The following is a 14,671-nucleotide window of genomic DNA, read 5'->3' on the forward strand; positions in this document are numbered from 1 at the left end:
ATCTTGATATGATTTAATCATGAAACTTATGTTTTATTTTCCCTCTAGGTTACTAGTTCCAAGGTCATGCTAGAACGTCAATGTGGTAAATCAAGCCAAATCCCATGAGCGGCAGGCAACTACGTTAGGTAAATTTTCATTAGAATTTATAGGCACTTTGTAATCTACCTGTTTTTATCTTTGTTTTTGTTGGGAACCAATTTTCAGAGGTCTATGCTGATGAATACAACATTACCTTCCTTAAAAGAAAGTTTAATCATGAAAATTTATGATTCTTCTCATAGGTTACTAGGTACAAGGTCATGGTAAATCGTCGTTGTGGTATATCAAGACAAAATCCATGGGCAGAATCATGTAAAGTATTTTGGAACCACCACTTTTATTTTGTATATATGAAGAACAAAATCTTCAGCTCTAGACTCATTATGGAACACTTTCATGAGTATTTGGATACTGAACAACCTTTTTGGGCAACTGAAGTCTACATATGAAACATAAAAAAATTCAAAGTGTATAGGGTGCTCAATGAGAAGCTACACAGGTCTATCCTCTGTCTTTGCATGGCCGTGTGTGCATCCTAATTGCATCAATCAACTATCCATGAAATCGTGTACCTGTTTGAATGTAAGCTGTTTGGAAGAGACTACATTAGTTTCAGTTAATTTGGTGTTTCTTTCCATATAATTCTTCTTTCCTTTTTCCTTTTGCCACAACTTCAGTCCATATAATCCAGTGTTTTGCATTGATGATACGGGTGGCAAATTTAATCCTTGAGAAGGACACAAATGATTTGACCAGTTTGATGCGTATCCATCCATTAGGCTGAAGGTTTCTCTACTTTGCTTATTGAACCAAGATTTCCATGTAAGGTATGCCTATGACACCGAAATAACAACTTTTCCACAGCATAAGTTTCTATGTTTGTATCATAATATCGCATAAGTTATGAAGTAAACGTAACACCTCGGATTTCGTGCCCATGAATATTCAGTATGTAGCATAGAAAACCAGATTGAAATTTAAGTTCCAGGTTCCCACGGAATGGTTCATGAGTTGTGAACCAGGCTTGTGGAACCACTAGCTCGTGGAATCCATCCTAGTCCTCTAGGTTTGTCACACCCCGAGCTTAGACCTTGGGCGGAACCGGCACTCGGTATCATTATAGGCCCGAGGGCGTACCCATAACATGACATTAGATATGAGCATACATCTAGACATGAGCGGAAACATTAGTATAAACACATTTGAAGAGACAAGTCTTGTAAAAGAAACACTTGGCATAAATGTAAATCATAGTACTAAAATCACTGACAAAGGACACGAAGGTCCAAAATGAAGCATAACTAACTGTCTATATATCTATGAAACATCTAGATATAACTGAGTAATGTCAAATGGGAGGTGCCCATTGAATTCTGTTCATGAGTTGCAGCTCAAATAAATTCTCACTGATTGTTTTTATGGATTCAACTAGGAGGTTGCTGTTGTACAAAAACAAATTGCATGTGCCACCTCACTCTCGTGCTAGCCAAGTATTAAACTTGGGTCGAAGTATGCTCAAGAACTATTGTAGCAGTATCCGCTGCGAAGGACCTAGGACTTGAATGGATTGACCAGTTGGAGGGACATCTGTCCATTAGGTTGAAGGATTCTCTATTCTGCTTATTGAACCAACCTTTCCATGTAAGCTTCTTCTAAAATTGTTAGTCTCCTACATTCCTTGTTTTTTTCCTTATTGTTTTTATTGCTCACTTACTTCTATAAAGTTAGTCTGATGCAATATATCTCAAATTATTCAAATGTTTTGTTTGTTTTGCACGAGTATCCTTCAATAAAGAGTTTATCACTTAATCCCCGAATGTAGTATTCTTCATTACAAAGTATAATGGAAGTTATTAAGTGGTATGGTTCTTGAATAAGATAACTGATCATTCTCTTCAAGTACAGAGAAGTAATAGCTTGTCATAACAGGTCTATTACAGTTTTATCTTGCGTAAGAGGAGGTGGACCATTACACGGAAAGCCACTAACGTAGGCTTTGATGCAAGACAGAGTTCCTTTTGAACCGAAATGTGACTTCTACTGATAGTAGAAGCTTCTCCAGTTTTTGTTGGCCGTCTTCAACAGTATTTCCTGTTTAATTTTCAAGGGTCAGATTGGAACATTTCGCTTCAGTGATGACTGTGGTTGCACGAAGCTTGAAAGTTCAAGGTAAGTTAGTTTTTGTCCATAAAAGATAGCAAATGGTGTCAATACTTTTTTCTCTGGAATGGTTTTCTTTTTCCTCTAAATGCTGTTTTTAAATCATCTCACTTATCTATATCTCGTTTACTTTTCTTAGTATATTGAAAACTCTCAAGGAACTATTTCCATGTCCATATATGGTAGAAATGTGTAAAACTTTCTTAATAGGCTCATAAAAGAATAACTTTTCTGCAACGCTGGTTTTATTTTCATGCTTTAGACAGTAGAACTTTTATGAATATATGACACACTTGTCATTGCTTTCACTTCACAGGACAATTTCTCCGTTCATTAAACTTTCGTCATTGAAGGACTTCAACAGAGATAGTTGTCATGAATCATTTAGCAAAGAATGCCCCATTGGCTCTTAAAATGTCCTTAGCAACATCTGTTCATCTTAACAGGTCTTGCTTTCTCCTTTTTTTAGTGGTCACTTGTAATGATCTGCTTCTCCATTTTCCCAAGGAGGAAACGTGTGCCAAAACAGACTTTTTAACATTTCCTGGATGATTTCAGATTCATGTTTGAAACACCAGCATGGACCTCGTCGAAATGCTACTTATGTAATTTAGACTCTCAGGAAGTTTGCTTCAAAATAGTTATTACTATATAAACATTACCCTTTTGTTTTACTTATTTACTATTTCTTAATATTTAAGTATTTTAGACGAAGAAAAGTTCATATAACTTGTAATAATGTCAGTTGAAGTTTGTATTAATTTAATTTTTATTATTTATTTAATAGCTAATTTTATGAGATAAATATTTTCATTATTGCAAATATTTATTTATATTTGGGTAAGTATTTGTATTTAAATGAAAGTATTATTTATGCCACAAATGTATTATCAGGTTAGCGAGATCTTCTAACTTCAAAATGTATTATTTTAAAATGTTTCGAGTTTTTTTTTTTTTAAAAAAACTCACAACAGATGTGAAAATATGTGAATATATAAAATATAGTTGATCTCTTCACAAGTTCAAATGACATCTAAAGAATTTAACGTAGAATACACATGCAAAGCACATCTGGTTAGATGACAACAAAAATACAAAACAAATATCGTCTATAAGGTAATATTAGTGAGATAAGACTAATTACATAATTGAACCTCATCAAATTGAAATAAATCTATGCATAATTGCATTTAACTAATAAAAGTTTTCATTGATCATCTTCATAAATTTGCGTGAAGAAAAGATATATATGACGATCCACATTGAACATTCACAAAAGAATCTGCAATATTATTTTTTACTAAGCTTATTATTCAAATCTTAATTTGCTTAAATACGCAATACTATTTACTATAACACATATTTTTGAAATTGGTAATCACGTGCAATGCATGTGTCAGAAAACTAGTATATATATAACATGAGGAAGCAATAGTTATTCATAGCATGAAAAAATGTATCAAATAAGATAATTAATACACTGTAAGATGCATGATCTTGTGCATGATTTGGCTGGAGATATTTTAAAGTCTAAACTATTTGATCAAAAGAGTGTAGGAGGAGAAAATCTTTCTCAAGTCCGATACTTTGGATGGGACTCACCAAGTGATAAAATAGATAAGATAAACGAGCATGGACGTTTGTGCACATTTTTCTGTAAAAGAAATATATCTGAAGATATGCTGTTGAGCTTTCAGTTCTTGAGAGTTATAAATTTGTCCAGGTCAGGCATTGAGGTGTTGTCAGCCAAAATCGGCAAGCTAATATACTTGAGATATCTTGATCTCTCCAGTACTGAGATCAAAGACTTGCCCAACTCCGTTTGCAAGCTCTACAATTTGCAAACATTTAGAGTCAATGGCTGTTCTTCACTGAGGAAGCTTCCGGAAGAAATGGCAAATATGAAAAGTTTGAGACACATATATTACCAATCAGAAATTGATTATCAGTTTCAGATGCCACTTAATATGGGGAAATTGATCAGTCTTCAGACGCTACAATTTTTCTACGTAGGTGTAGAGAAAGGTCGTCAAATAGAAGAATTAGGTCGTTTGAAAAACCTTAGAGGTGAATTAACAATCAAATGTCTACAATTAGTCGGCAATAAAGAAGAGGCTCAAACAGCATATTTACAGGAGAAACCAAATATCTACAAGCTGGTGTATTTATGGTCCCATGATGAATCAGAAGGCTGTGAGATCAATGATGAGCATGTGTTGTATGGTCTTCAACCACATCCTAACTTGAAAACCTTAGTAGTGGAGAACTATTGGGGGACTATATTTCCTTCATGGTTCAGTGAAGAATTGCTGCCAAATTTGGTCATGTTGAAATTAAGTGGTTGCAAGAGGTGCAAAGATATTCCATCGCTTGGTCAACTGAAGTTCCTTAGGCATCTTGAGATGATTGGATTCATTGAATTGGAATGCATTGGACCTACATTTTATGGTGTTGATAATGGATCAAGCAGCAATAATGGCAATATCCAAGTGTTCCCGTCATTGAAAGAACTAGTATTGAAGGATATGCATAGGCTTATAGAGTGGAAGGGAGATGAAGTTGGAGTAAGACTGTTTCCTGGGCTTGAGAGGTTGACGATTACAGAGTGTCCACTGTTAAAAAGTGCTCCAACTCAATTGGAAACCCTGCATGAATTAGAAATTGAAAGAGTTGACAGTGAAATGCCATTGTTGAACTTGTGCAGCAACTTAACATGTCTTGTGGATCTTTCTGTCAGTGACGTGAAAGAGCTCACTTGTCTACCTGATGAGATGCTACGCAACAATGCTTCTCTTCAACGCCTATGTATCTCAGCCTGCAGAGAGTTTCATGAATTACCACAGAGCTTGTACAATCTCCATTCCCTTAAGAGCTTAGGAATAGCCTTGTGCCCCAATTTCAGTTCTTTTCCGGTTCCCAGTGGAGAGAATTATTTATCTTCCCTCCAAAGGCTTCAGTTACTTTATTGTGATGGATTGACCAGTTTACCAAATGGAATGCTAGAACAATGTCGGTCTCTAAAGATTTTGAGGGTCAGCAACTGTAAGAACTTGGTTTCCTTCCCTTTACATGTATGGGAAATGCCTTCACTTTCCATTTTGGATATGTCAGATTGTCCCAAATTGATTAGTCTACCCACAGGAGGCCTTCACCGTCTCACTGGGTTACGGCATTTGAAAATTGGTCCTTTCTCAGAGATGGTGGATTTTGAGGCATTCCAATTGTTTTTTAATGGCATTCAGCAGCTGTTGTTCCTTCGTACATTGAGGGTGTACGGACATGGGCACTGGGATTCTCTGCCCTATCAGCTTATGCAACTCTCTTCTCTAATTGAGCTCGAATTAAGTGATTTCAGTATCGAGGATCTTCCTCATAGTCTTTGCAATCTTACTTCTCTTGAAACATTACATCTAGAGGGGTGCAAACGGCTACAACATGTGGACTTCAGAGGTGCCATGCCCAAATTACATTATCTTGAGATCTATTGTTGTCCATTGTTAGAATCTCTGTCGGATGGACTCAGCAACCTTGTTTGTTTGGAAACGTTAATTTTTTGGAACTGCGAAATACTAGAGCGTCTGCCATCCAGAGATGTCATGCAAAGCCTCACGAAATTACAGTACCTGGAAATTAAAGACTGCCCACAGTTAGAAGAAAGTTGCACCAATTGGAGTAGCCCAAACTCCCAGTGGTCCAACATTTCCCATATTCCAAAAATTAAAGTAGGCTGGAGGATAATCCAGGATAGACGTAAGTCTCTGTTTCTCTTTCACTTTCTGAGTCCATTTTTTAAATATTATTTTCTACGAGTTCCAGAAAAAAAGCTTTGTATGTGATTTTTTTTTTCCTGCAACATTTTGACGTTAAAAAATGCAAAATTAACAATCAAGTGCATCTGTGCTATGCTTTCAACATTCTGCGTGTCCACTTGAACCGAATTGTTCTTCTTCTAATTCTTCAAGTATGGTATATCTTGCTATGCTTTAATCATGTAATTTATGTTTTTTTTTCCTTATAGGTTACTAGTTTCAAGGTCATGCACTCATGCTAGAACGTCGCTGTGGCAAATCAAGCTAAATCCCATGAGCGGCAGGCAATTACGTTAGGTAAATTTTCATTTAGAATTTATAGGCACTTTGTAATCTACTTATTTTTTGGGAACCAATTTTCGGAGGTCTATGCTGATGAATACAATATTACCTTTCCTAAAAGAAAAGTTTAATCATGAAAAAATTATGTTTCTTCTCATAGGTTACTAGGTGAATAAGTAATTTATTATTTACTTATTGGTGAAACGCTAGAGGTAACAGAACCATTTCTTTCAGAAATCCACTTACATAAGCTTTGATGCAAGACATATTTCCTTTTGGTCCGAAATGTGACTTGTACTGATGGTAGAAGCTTCTTCATTTTTTGTTGACCGTCTTCAACAGTATTTCCTTTTAATTTTCAGGGGACAGATAGGAACATTTCGCTTCAGTGACTGTGGTTGCATGAAGCTTGAAAGTTCAAGGTAAGTGAATTTTTTGTCCATAAAGATAGCAAATGGTGTCAATACTTTTTTCTCTGGAATGGATTTTCTTTTTCCTCTAAATGTTGTTTTTAAATCATCTCACTTATCTAAAATCTCGTTTACTTTTCTTAGTATATTGAAAACTCTCAAGGAACTATTTCCATGTCCACATATGGTAGAAATCTATATAAGTTTGTTAATAGGCTCATAAAAGAATAATCTTTTCTGCAACGCTGGTTTTATTTTCATGCTTTAGACAGTAGAACTTTTATGAATATATGACACACTTCTCATTACTTTCACTTCACAGGCCAATTTCTCCGTTCATTAAAGCTTCCGTGAATGAAGGACTTCAACAAAGATAGTTGTCATGAATCTTATAGCAAAGAGTGTCCCATTAGCAGTATCTGTTCATCTTAAACAGGTTTGGCTTTCTCTTTTTTTTAGTGGTTACTTGTAATGATCGATCTGCTTCTCTATTCTTCCAAGGAGGAAACATGTGCCAAAACTGACTTTTTACCATTTCCCGTGTTCCAGATTCATGTTTGAAATACCATCATGGACCTCGTCGAAATGCTACTTGTGTTAGATGTGTTTCAATGTCATAATTGGCAAGGGAAATTGCATTCCGTAAACTCGTTTGCATTTGGCTGAATTGGATTGGAGATATCATTTCCTTGAATGTACGAAATCCCAGAAAAGTGAAATTAGTTGAGCTTGATGTTGGTCCAATTCTAAACTAAATTAACTGGCACTGTCGAAAGAGCAACTTATGTCTTGTGATTTTTATTTTACTGGTATGTGAGACGTGCATTACACGTTTATCCCAAAATACTTTATACAAATTTTGTATTGTAAATAATAAATTTAAATGACACATATATTATTGAATTTTCTATGTGTCATAAAATAAAAATCAAAGCATACAAAATAAAAGTAACCACTCATAAATTGAGGTTAGAAAATCTTGCAAATTTGATGCTACATAGCACATATATAGTATTTTAATTTAAAGATAAATACATATTATAATAGTAAAAGTATTTAAATCGTGAAATTAACTATTATGCATGAAAAATAAAAACTAAATCGATACATATATATTGAATTGCATCTTCTTCTTTTTTTACCATAATTTCAATATTAACGCTTTCCCTCTTCTTCTTTTTTTTCTTTTGAAATGATTTTTTTAGGAAGCCTAGGATCATCCATTAACTGTTGTCTCCGATGATGACAGGAGTCTTCTGAACAAAATTGTTGAGTTCAATTTGATTAGTTTAATTTCCGTGTTTAATTAGTTGGATCATAACAAACCATCAGTTGATAGTAGAGTGGTGGACACCCAGAGAAGACCAATTTTGATTGGCACTGGGTTTGTATGCTAAGGCTTCCCCTCCAGCCCTAAAATAATGAAACCACCAAGAACCATATGAGTCACTACACCTATTAGTATAAATATATACATGTCCGCTTCTTTTTTCCTTCCACATATTCCTCATTTGCATCTTAATTTTTTTAGTTATTATTGAAGATTTTTGTTTGTGCTTATGAGTTTCATGTTATATTTTTCTTTTTGGAAAAGGGCCTAAAATACCCTTGAACTATTGAAAATGGTACAAAATTACCCTCCATCAACCTATTGGCTTCCAAATTATTTTCTTTTCCTGGTTAAGTTTGATACTAAAATTAAAATTCATAAAATAAATTCATTTTTTCATTAAGTTGTATTAATTTAATAGGATAGTGACTTAAAATTTTATTTTTTAGAGGTCAAGAAATTGAGTTATTTTTTATTGAACCACTTTCATTTACTATCTTGAATATTTTAGTAGCTTTAAAGAAATTATTTTAATAAGTAACGTTCTATCACTCTTATAACATGTAAAAATTAAAATTGAATTTAAACCCACATAAAATCACATATACCCGCTGTAGACACCCAATTTTGACCCTCCCCGATAATAATTATTTCACGAGCTTCTTAATTCCCCAAACGATTTAGAATAATTAGTTTATAAAATTCAAATAATTTTCAAGTCATTTTAAGTAGTTTTGTCATTTTTATAATTTTAAATAATAAATATGATATTTTATATTATTATGTGTCTAATTAGTATATTTTATGAATGTTCGAAAATTGTCTCTAAAGGATTTTAGTTTCATTTAAATATTTGGTTATTTAGTTTAAATTAATTAATAGCTTATATTTTGAGTTAATTAGTTTATAATTCAGTTAATTATTATATAATTATGTGTCTAATTAGTATATTTTATGAATGTTCGAAAATAGTCGACAAAAAGTATTTTTGTTTAAATAAAATATTTGGTTAATTAGTTTAGTTACATAATATTTTATATTTTAAATTATTTGGTTTATAATTAAGTCAATTATTTTATTTTGCTGAAATTAAGAAGCTTATTGATTAATCTATATTAATTCATCTTGCTTAATTACTAGTCGAACTTATCCTAGTCAACTAAGTTTGACTACATTTGGCTTTAATTTAAATTCATGTAGCCAAAGTTTAAATCCAATTCTAGCTTTATCAATTTTTAAAGGACCAAATTTTGGTCCTTTTCTCAAATTTGACCAAAATCATGGCCCAACAGCCCATATCCAAACAATACGTACATCAAACAACCAAACCGACCCCACCCTTTTTTCTTTTTTCCAGCAATTCCCAACTACCTAGGCCCACCATTTTAATTCCTCCAACAATACTAAAATAATAACAACATACACCAAACCGGCCCCCATCTGCATCGTTCTTCTTCTTCGCAGAAACGAACAACAGCCCAAAAACGAACAGCAGCCCAGAACGAGCAGCAGCCCACCGCGACAGCCAGCGAATCAAATCGACCCGGAACCGGCAGTCCAAAGGCGTTAACACATCTCCCTCACATCCCTCTCCGTGGTACGATTTGAGCAGAGAAAAGCAGCACGCGCTCCGTCCTCCTTTCCCCTTTCGGAATGAGTCAAGACTTCAAGGGAAAGGGTGTTTGTCCGAAATGGTGAAAGTTTGGAGTTTGAATTTCGAATTTGGGGCCCTTGTTTCTACCCGGTTTTGGTCCTTTTCCCCCCATTTCCGAACCCGATTTTTCCTTCTATATAGGTTGTTTTGTTGTTCACGAAAGAGGGGATATTTTTTGGAGTTGAAAATTTTTGTGTCAAGGAAATATTGAAAAAAGTTTAGAAGAAAAACAGAGAAAAAAGGCTAGACGAAAATGGGGAAAATTGAAAGAAAAAATTGAAAAGGTTTGGGAAAAATGGTCAAAAGATATATAGAAAGGGGAATAGAAATATAGTTTACACCATAGTTTATTTCGAGTATAGCAAATAGGCACGAAGGAGTTTCTAGCTTGTTCATCGTTAGCCGGAGCTTGTCGTAGTTCCGTCATTGGTAGAAGTCGTTGCTCCTCCGCTTGTTGGTTCTAGTCGCTGCCCGCCAAAAGTCTCTTGGACTCTTACTTCTCGTAGTTGCATTTCAAGTTGGGCCATGAAGGCCCAAAATCCTTTCTTTTCAAGTCCATCTTTATCAGATTGATATGCCAGACACCGGCGAACAGGTCATTTTGGAAGCTGAACATGTCCTCGAAAGTCAACGCATTGGGACCATAGCTGATACATAATGATATACAGCAATATACACCAAGTGTATATGCTGTATATATGGCAGAATGGGGCCCAAAAGCCCATCTCTTTATCTTAATTTGTATTTTGTTATTTTGGGCCTAAGCCTTTATCATTCCGATTATTATTATTCTGTTAGTTCTCAGGACAGGTAAAAGAATTGGGCCTAAGGCCCAAAGATAAAATATATTTCTTTATATTAGACTAGGACAGGTGCGGGTGACTCAAGTAGGCCAAAGGGCCCAAAACGAAAATAGGCCCAAGTATTGGTCCAGGCGGACAGAAAAACCAAACTTGGGCCCAGACCTCTTTCCCTCTTTGTTTTATTATGTTTACTTATTTATTAGTATTTGTCGTTAATCTTAGGGTCGAAAAGTTCAAATCCCCGAGAGACGCTCATTTCGTTTTAACAATGTAACTAAACTGGTCATCTCTTAACAAGACTTAAACAAACAATTTTGTAAGATAGTCCACTTAGATAATATTTAAATATTTCCCTTTTTTCCCCTTTAAAATAGTTCTAATTACAAAACAAATCAATTTTGCAATTTAAGTTAAAGTTAAATCTTTTCAGCCGAGTAAATTAATTGTCGGATAACCGCATTAGCGGATATTCTAGGTGCCTTAAAAACCTTCCTAGAATATTAATAAGAACCCCCGAACCCCCTTAAGTATTTTCAATTGATGCCCTGTTTTAATCTATTGAAAAACAATTTTCTTGATTTTTCTTAAAAATTAAGTGGCGACTCTTAAACCAGTCAAATAATATTTTCCTAATGAAACAGAATGGCGACTTCCACTGGGAATTTGAATGGTTCTAACCTTAAGATTCATTTATTTGTCTATGTGATTTAACTGTCTACTTGTTTTATTTATCGTATATATTGAACTGTTGCATTCATGGCATGACATATTTCGTCAAATGATAATTATTTTAATTTCCATCTAAAGGACGATTATGCGGGCCGTAGTCGTTCGTTAACCAAATTATTCTCGGGGCACCCTGACGAATGTAGTTGGCTACTGGATAGTCAACGGTCGTTAACTGTCCCAGCCCAAGTTGTCCGTTTGGGTCACCTATCCATTATAAACGAAGCCCACTCTTAGTCAAGACTAGCGTAGAGCCAAACTCAGCTAGCGCATCAAACTAAGATGACCCAACACCCAAGGTGTGTTAGGCCCATTAGAGAGACCACCTTGAGTTCAAAACGGCCCACGGCCTAAATGAACGATCATATTTATGTGTTTAAATTTGAAAGATGTATACGTTGTTTGACAAACCATTGTCTCTTAGGGTAGAGAGCTTAATAATTTGTTCGAGTCGAAGAAGGATCAAATTACTAGTCCATCCAAAGGCATTGACACTCGGAGATGACAAGAAATCAATAAAGAAGAGGGACCTCACATGGAAGAATAGTTTAGGATTGTACCCCTCTGTGGGATTAATTATTTGTATCCCTTTTCCCTATTATGTATCCTCATTTAGTTTATTTATAAAACTTGTATAATTTTGGGTTTTAGGGGGCAATGGAATGTTTCAAATGACATATACATCCTTCAAATCGTTAGGCCTACCCTTGGCATAAAAGGGTCACATATCTGTTTAAAAATGCATAATATTTGTTTGTGTGCTATGTGATTAACTGTTTGTGTGAATATGTTGCTTCATTTGGAGATATTCTAGCTTACTCTTCTTCGAATTATTTTTAGAACCCCTAAGCACAAATATCAAGTCACTATCAAAAGTGCGTCCAAATACTCTTCGAGTTTTTAGTTTCCTAACAAAATTTGAACTTCACTTTCAAATTCATACTCTTATATCTCAGAAAAGGTCGATTTACTCAAGTCAAAAAGAAAGGTCGAACTACGTAGGACCTGAATTCTCTTTTGTGAGATACGTAGGCAGCCTTTCAAGGTTCGGTCCCCATTTTTGAGAAATTCTATATTTCCAACTCTTACAAAGAAATTAGAGTTACATCTCAATCGAAAAGCAAAGTATGACAATGAAATATACAATAGATTTTGTCTCGACTCAAGTCGACATTCAGGTCCATTAAGCTCAAAAATCAAATAGTCAAATTTTCGTCTATTTAGTCATTTATTTATGTGGGCTAGTTTATCTTCAAATGAAACAACTTTTATGTGTTTACAATAATGTGTGTGATATTTTGTATTATTTATCATCGACACAGACTAACACATTTGCCTTTGAGTTGTTTTTCTTTGTCAGGTACTTAAAACTGATCTGTGTTGAGAAAAATGGCTGGACATCCGTACTTCACAAGGTCCAAAGACCCCAAAGATTTCTTCTACGACCAATGTTTGTCAAAAGGCAAAGAAAAAGTAGTTGAAAATGTTGAGAATACAAATTTGACCGAAATTACTGTGAATGACCTCATCATTGTCGAACATAACAAGTTGATTGCACAATTGTTCCAACAGATTGCTGAAATGAGGGCGGAAATGGATAAGACACGAAATTTGACGAATCTAGCTATTAGTGCCGACACTCCTACTCTAGACAACGGAAGACCTCCACTCCATTTTCCTACTTCGGATCCAACACTCAAGGATTTTTCAAACAATTCATCCCCCTCTACCATTCCAAAACCTCCCATCATCGACTTAACCACCCCTAACCCACATCATGCTAGCTCTTCACACCAAAAATTACCCTACTCCTCCAAATCCAAATACCAACACTTTCCAGAATTTTCCTCATGTCCATCAAACCCTTACTCAAATTGTCGAAAACCCACCTACAACTCAACCCATACCCTTAAAAACCGCATTTCATCTTCCAATATCGCCAGAATCATACCATCCATTTACTACACATGTTGAACTCGAGCATTATGAGAAGAATGAAAAGGAATGGAAGGTCATAAAGGGAAAGACTGAGCAAAGCATCAGAGAGGAAGTTATGGATGCAATGAAGAACTTTCAATACACACCAGACATTGCGGGGCTGAATTATGAAGATTTGTGTCGTCATCCACATTTGGAGCTTCCAGAAGGTTTTAAAGTACCAAAATTTGACACTTATAGTGGAGTTGAAAATCCTTTTACTCATTTGAGGTCTTATTGTGATCAACTTATTGGAGTAGGGAGAGATGAAGCTTTGCTAATGCGACTCTTTAGTCGTAGCCTGAAAGGAGAAGCCTTGGAATGGTTTATTTCTAAAGAAATCAAGCAGTGGCCAAGTTGGAACGCTTTGGCTACTGATAGTAGAGGTTCTTCAGTTTCCATTTACTGTGTCTTCAACAGTATTCCTTTTTCCTGGTTAATTTTCGGGGGACAGATTGAAACATTTTGCTTCAGTGGTGACTGTGGTTGCGCGAAGCTTGAAAGTTCAAGGTAAGTTAGTTATATGTTCATGCTGTAGACAGTAAAACTTTTATGAATATATGACACACTTGTCGTTACTTTCACTTCACAGGATAATTTCTCTGCTCATTAAAACTTCCGTGAATGAAGGACTTCAACAAAGATAGTTGTCACAAATCTTATAGCAAAGAGTTCTCCCATTAGCTCTTAAAATGTCCTAAGCAGTATCTGTTCATCTTAACAGGTTTTGCTTTCTCCTTTTTTTAGTGGTTACTTATAATGATCTGCTTCTCCATCCTCCCAATTAGGAAACGTGTGCCAAACTAACTTTTTACCATTTCCTGTGTTTCAGATTCATGTTTGAAACACTAGCATGTTACTTGTGTTGGATGTGTTTCAGTGTCATCATTGGCAAGGGAAATTGCACTCCGTAAGCTCATTTGCATTTGGCTGAATCTGGATTGGAGATATTACTTCCCTGTATGTGGAGATCCCGGAAAAGGGTCACGAGTGATTGTCAATTGAGCTTTTCGCGTATACTGAAATGAGAGTCCAATGGTCCAGTCGGAACACCCAGCCCACAGCTCCTGAAATTCTAAACTGAATTAACCTGGCAGTGTTGAATAGCATTCAAAGTAGAAAGAGCAACTTATGCCAGTTACTTTGCTACATTTCTCTACCATGGTTGTATGTTGTGTATAGAGCAACTTGTGTCTTGCAATTTTATTTTATTGTTTTGATGTCAGAAATACTTTCAGCAAGACAATATTACATGGTGTTAGGGTTACAACGTAACTTGTTATCCAAATCGACAAATAAATAATTTTATAATACTTATTAAGTTTGACTTCAAGTAAGAATATAACTAGTTTAATGAAATATTAACCAAATTGTTTCCCAATGATCACAATGAAGCACAAAAGATATGTGTGATTCAATCATTACGGCTCTTTAGGATGTTTTGATATCGTGTATATGAATCATGGTTTGCTCATTTG

The 14,671-nt window shown here is 35.1% G+C and overlaps 2 protein-coding genes across 6 annotated transcripts in view; both read left to right on the plus strand.

Annotated features, from left to right (window-relative positions):
• Positions 1–14,671, plus strand: part of LOC102592721 (putative disease resistance protein RGA4) — a 28,133-nt gene that overhangs the window by 2,952 nt on the left and 10,510 nt on the right. The window contains exons 2-5 of one of the 5 annotated variants that reach the window (XM_015309218.1): positions 49–128; positions 285–869; positions 1,475–1,683; positions 1,972–2,211. In XM_015309218.1, the coding sequence (XP_015164704.1) occupies positions 49–56 (8 nt within the window). In that variant the 3' untranslated portion in view covers positions 57–128; positions 285–869; positions 1,475–1,683; positions 1,972–2,211. Of the gene's footprint in view, positions 1–48; positions 129–284; positions 870–1,474; positions 1,684–1,971; positions 2,212–2,518; positions 2,898–7,295; positions 7,504–14,671 lie in introns of those variants that run through there. The other 4 variants (XM_015309230.1, XM_015309224.1, XM_015309229.1 and 1 more) reach the window with 4 other exon arrangements.
• Positions 3,690–9,641, plus strand: LOC107061303 (putative disease resistance protein At3g14460). Its single transcript, XM_015310327.1, has 5 exons — positions 3,690–5,848; positions 6,221–6,295; positions 6,656–6,715; positions 7,064–7,139; positions 9,498–9,641. The coding sequence occupies exons 1-5, from the start codon at positions 3,690–3,692 to the stop codon at positions 9,639–9,641; spliced, it is 2,514 nt and encodes an 837-aa protein (XP_015165813.1).

The sequence above is a fragment of the Solanum tuberosum genome, unplaced genomic scaffold (genome assembly GCF_000226075.1).
Source record: "Solanum tuberosum cultivar DM 1-3 516 R44 unplaced genomic scaffold, SolTub_3.0 scf00008, whole genome shotgun sequence".
Lineage (NCBI taxonomy): Eukaryota > Viridiplantae > Streptophyta > Magnoliopsida > Solanales > Solanaceae > Solanum > Solanum tuberosum.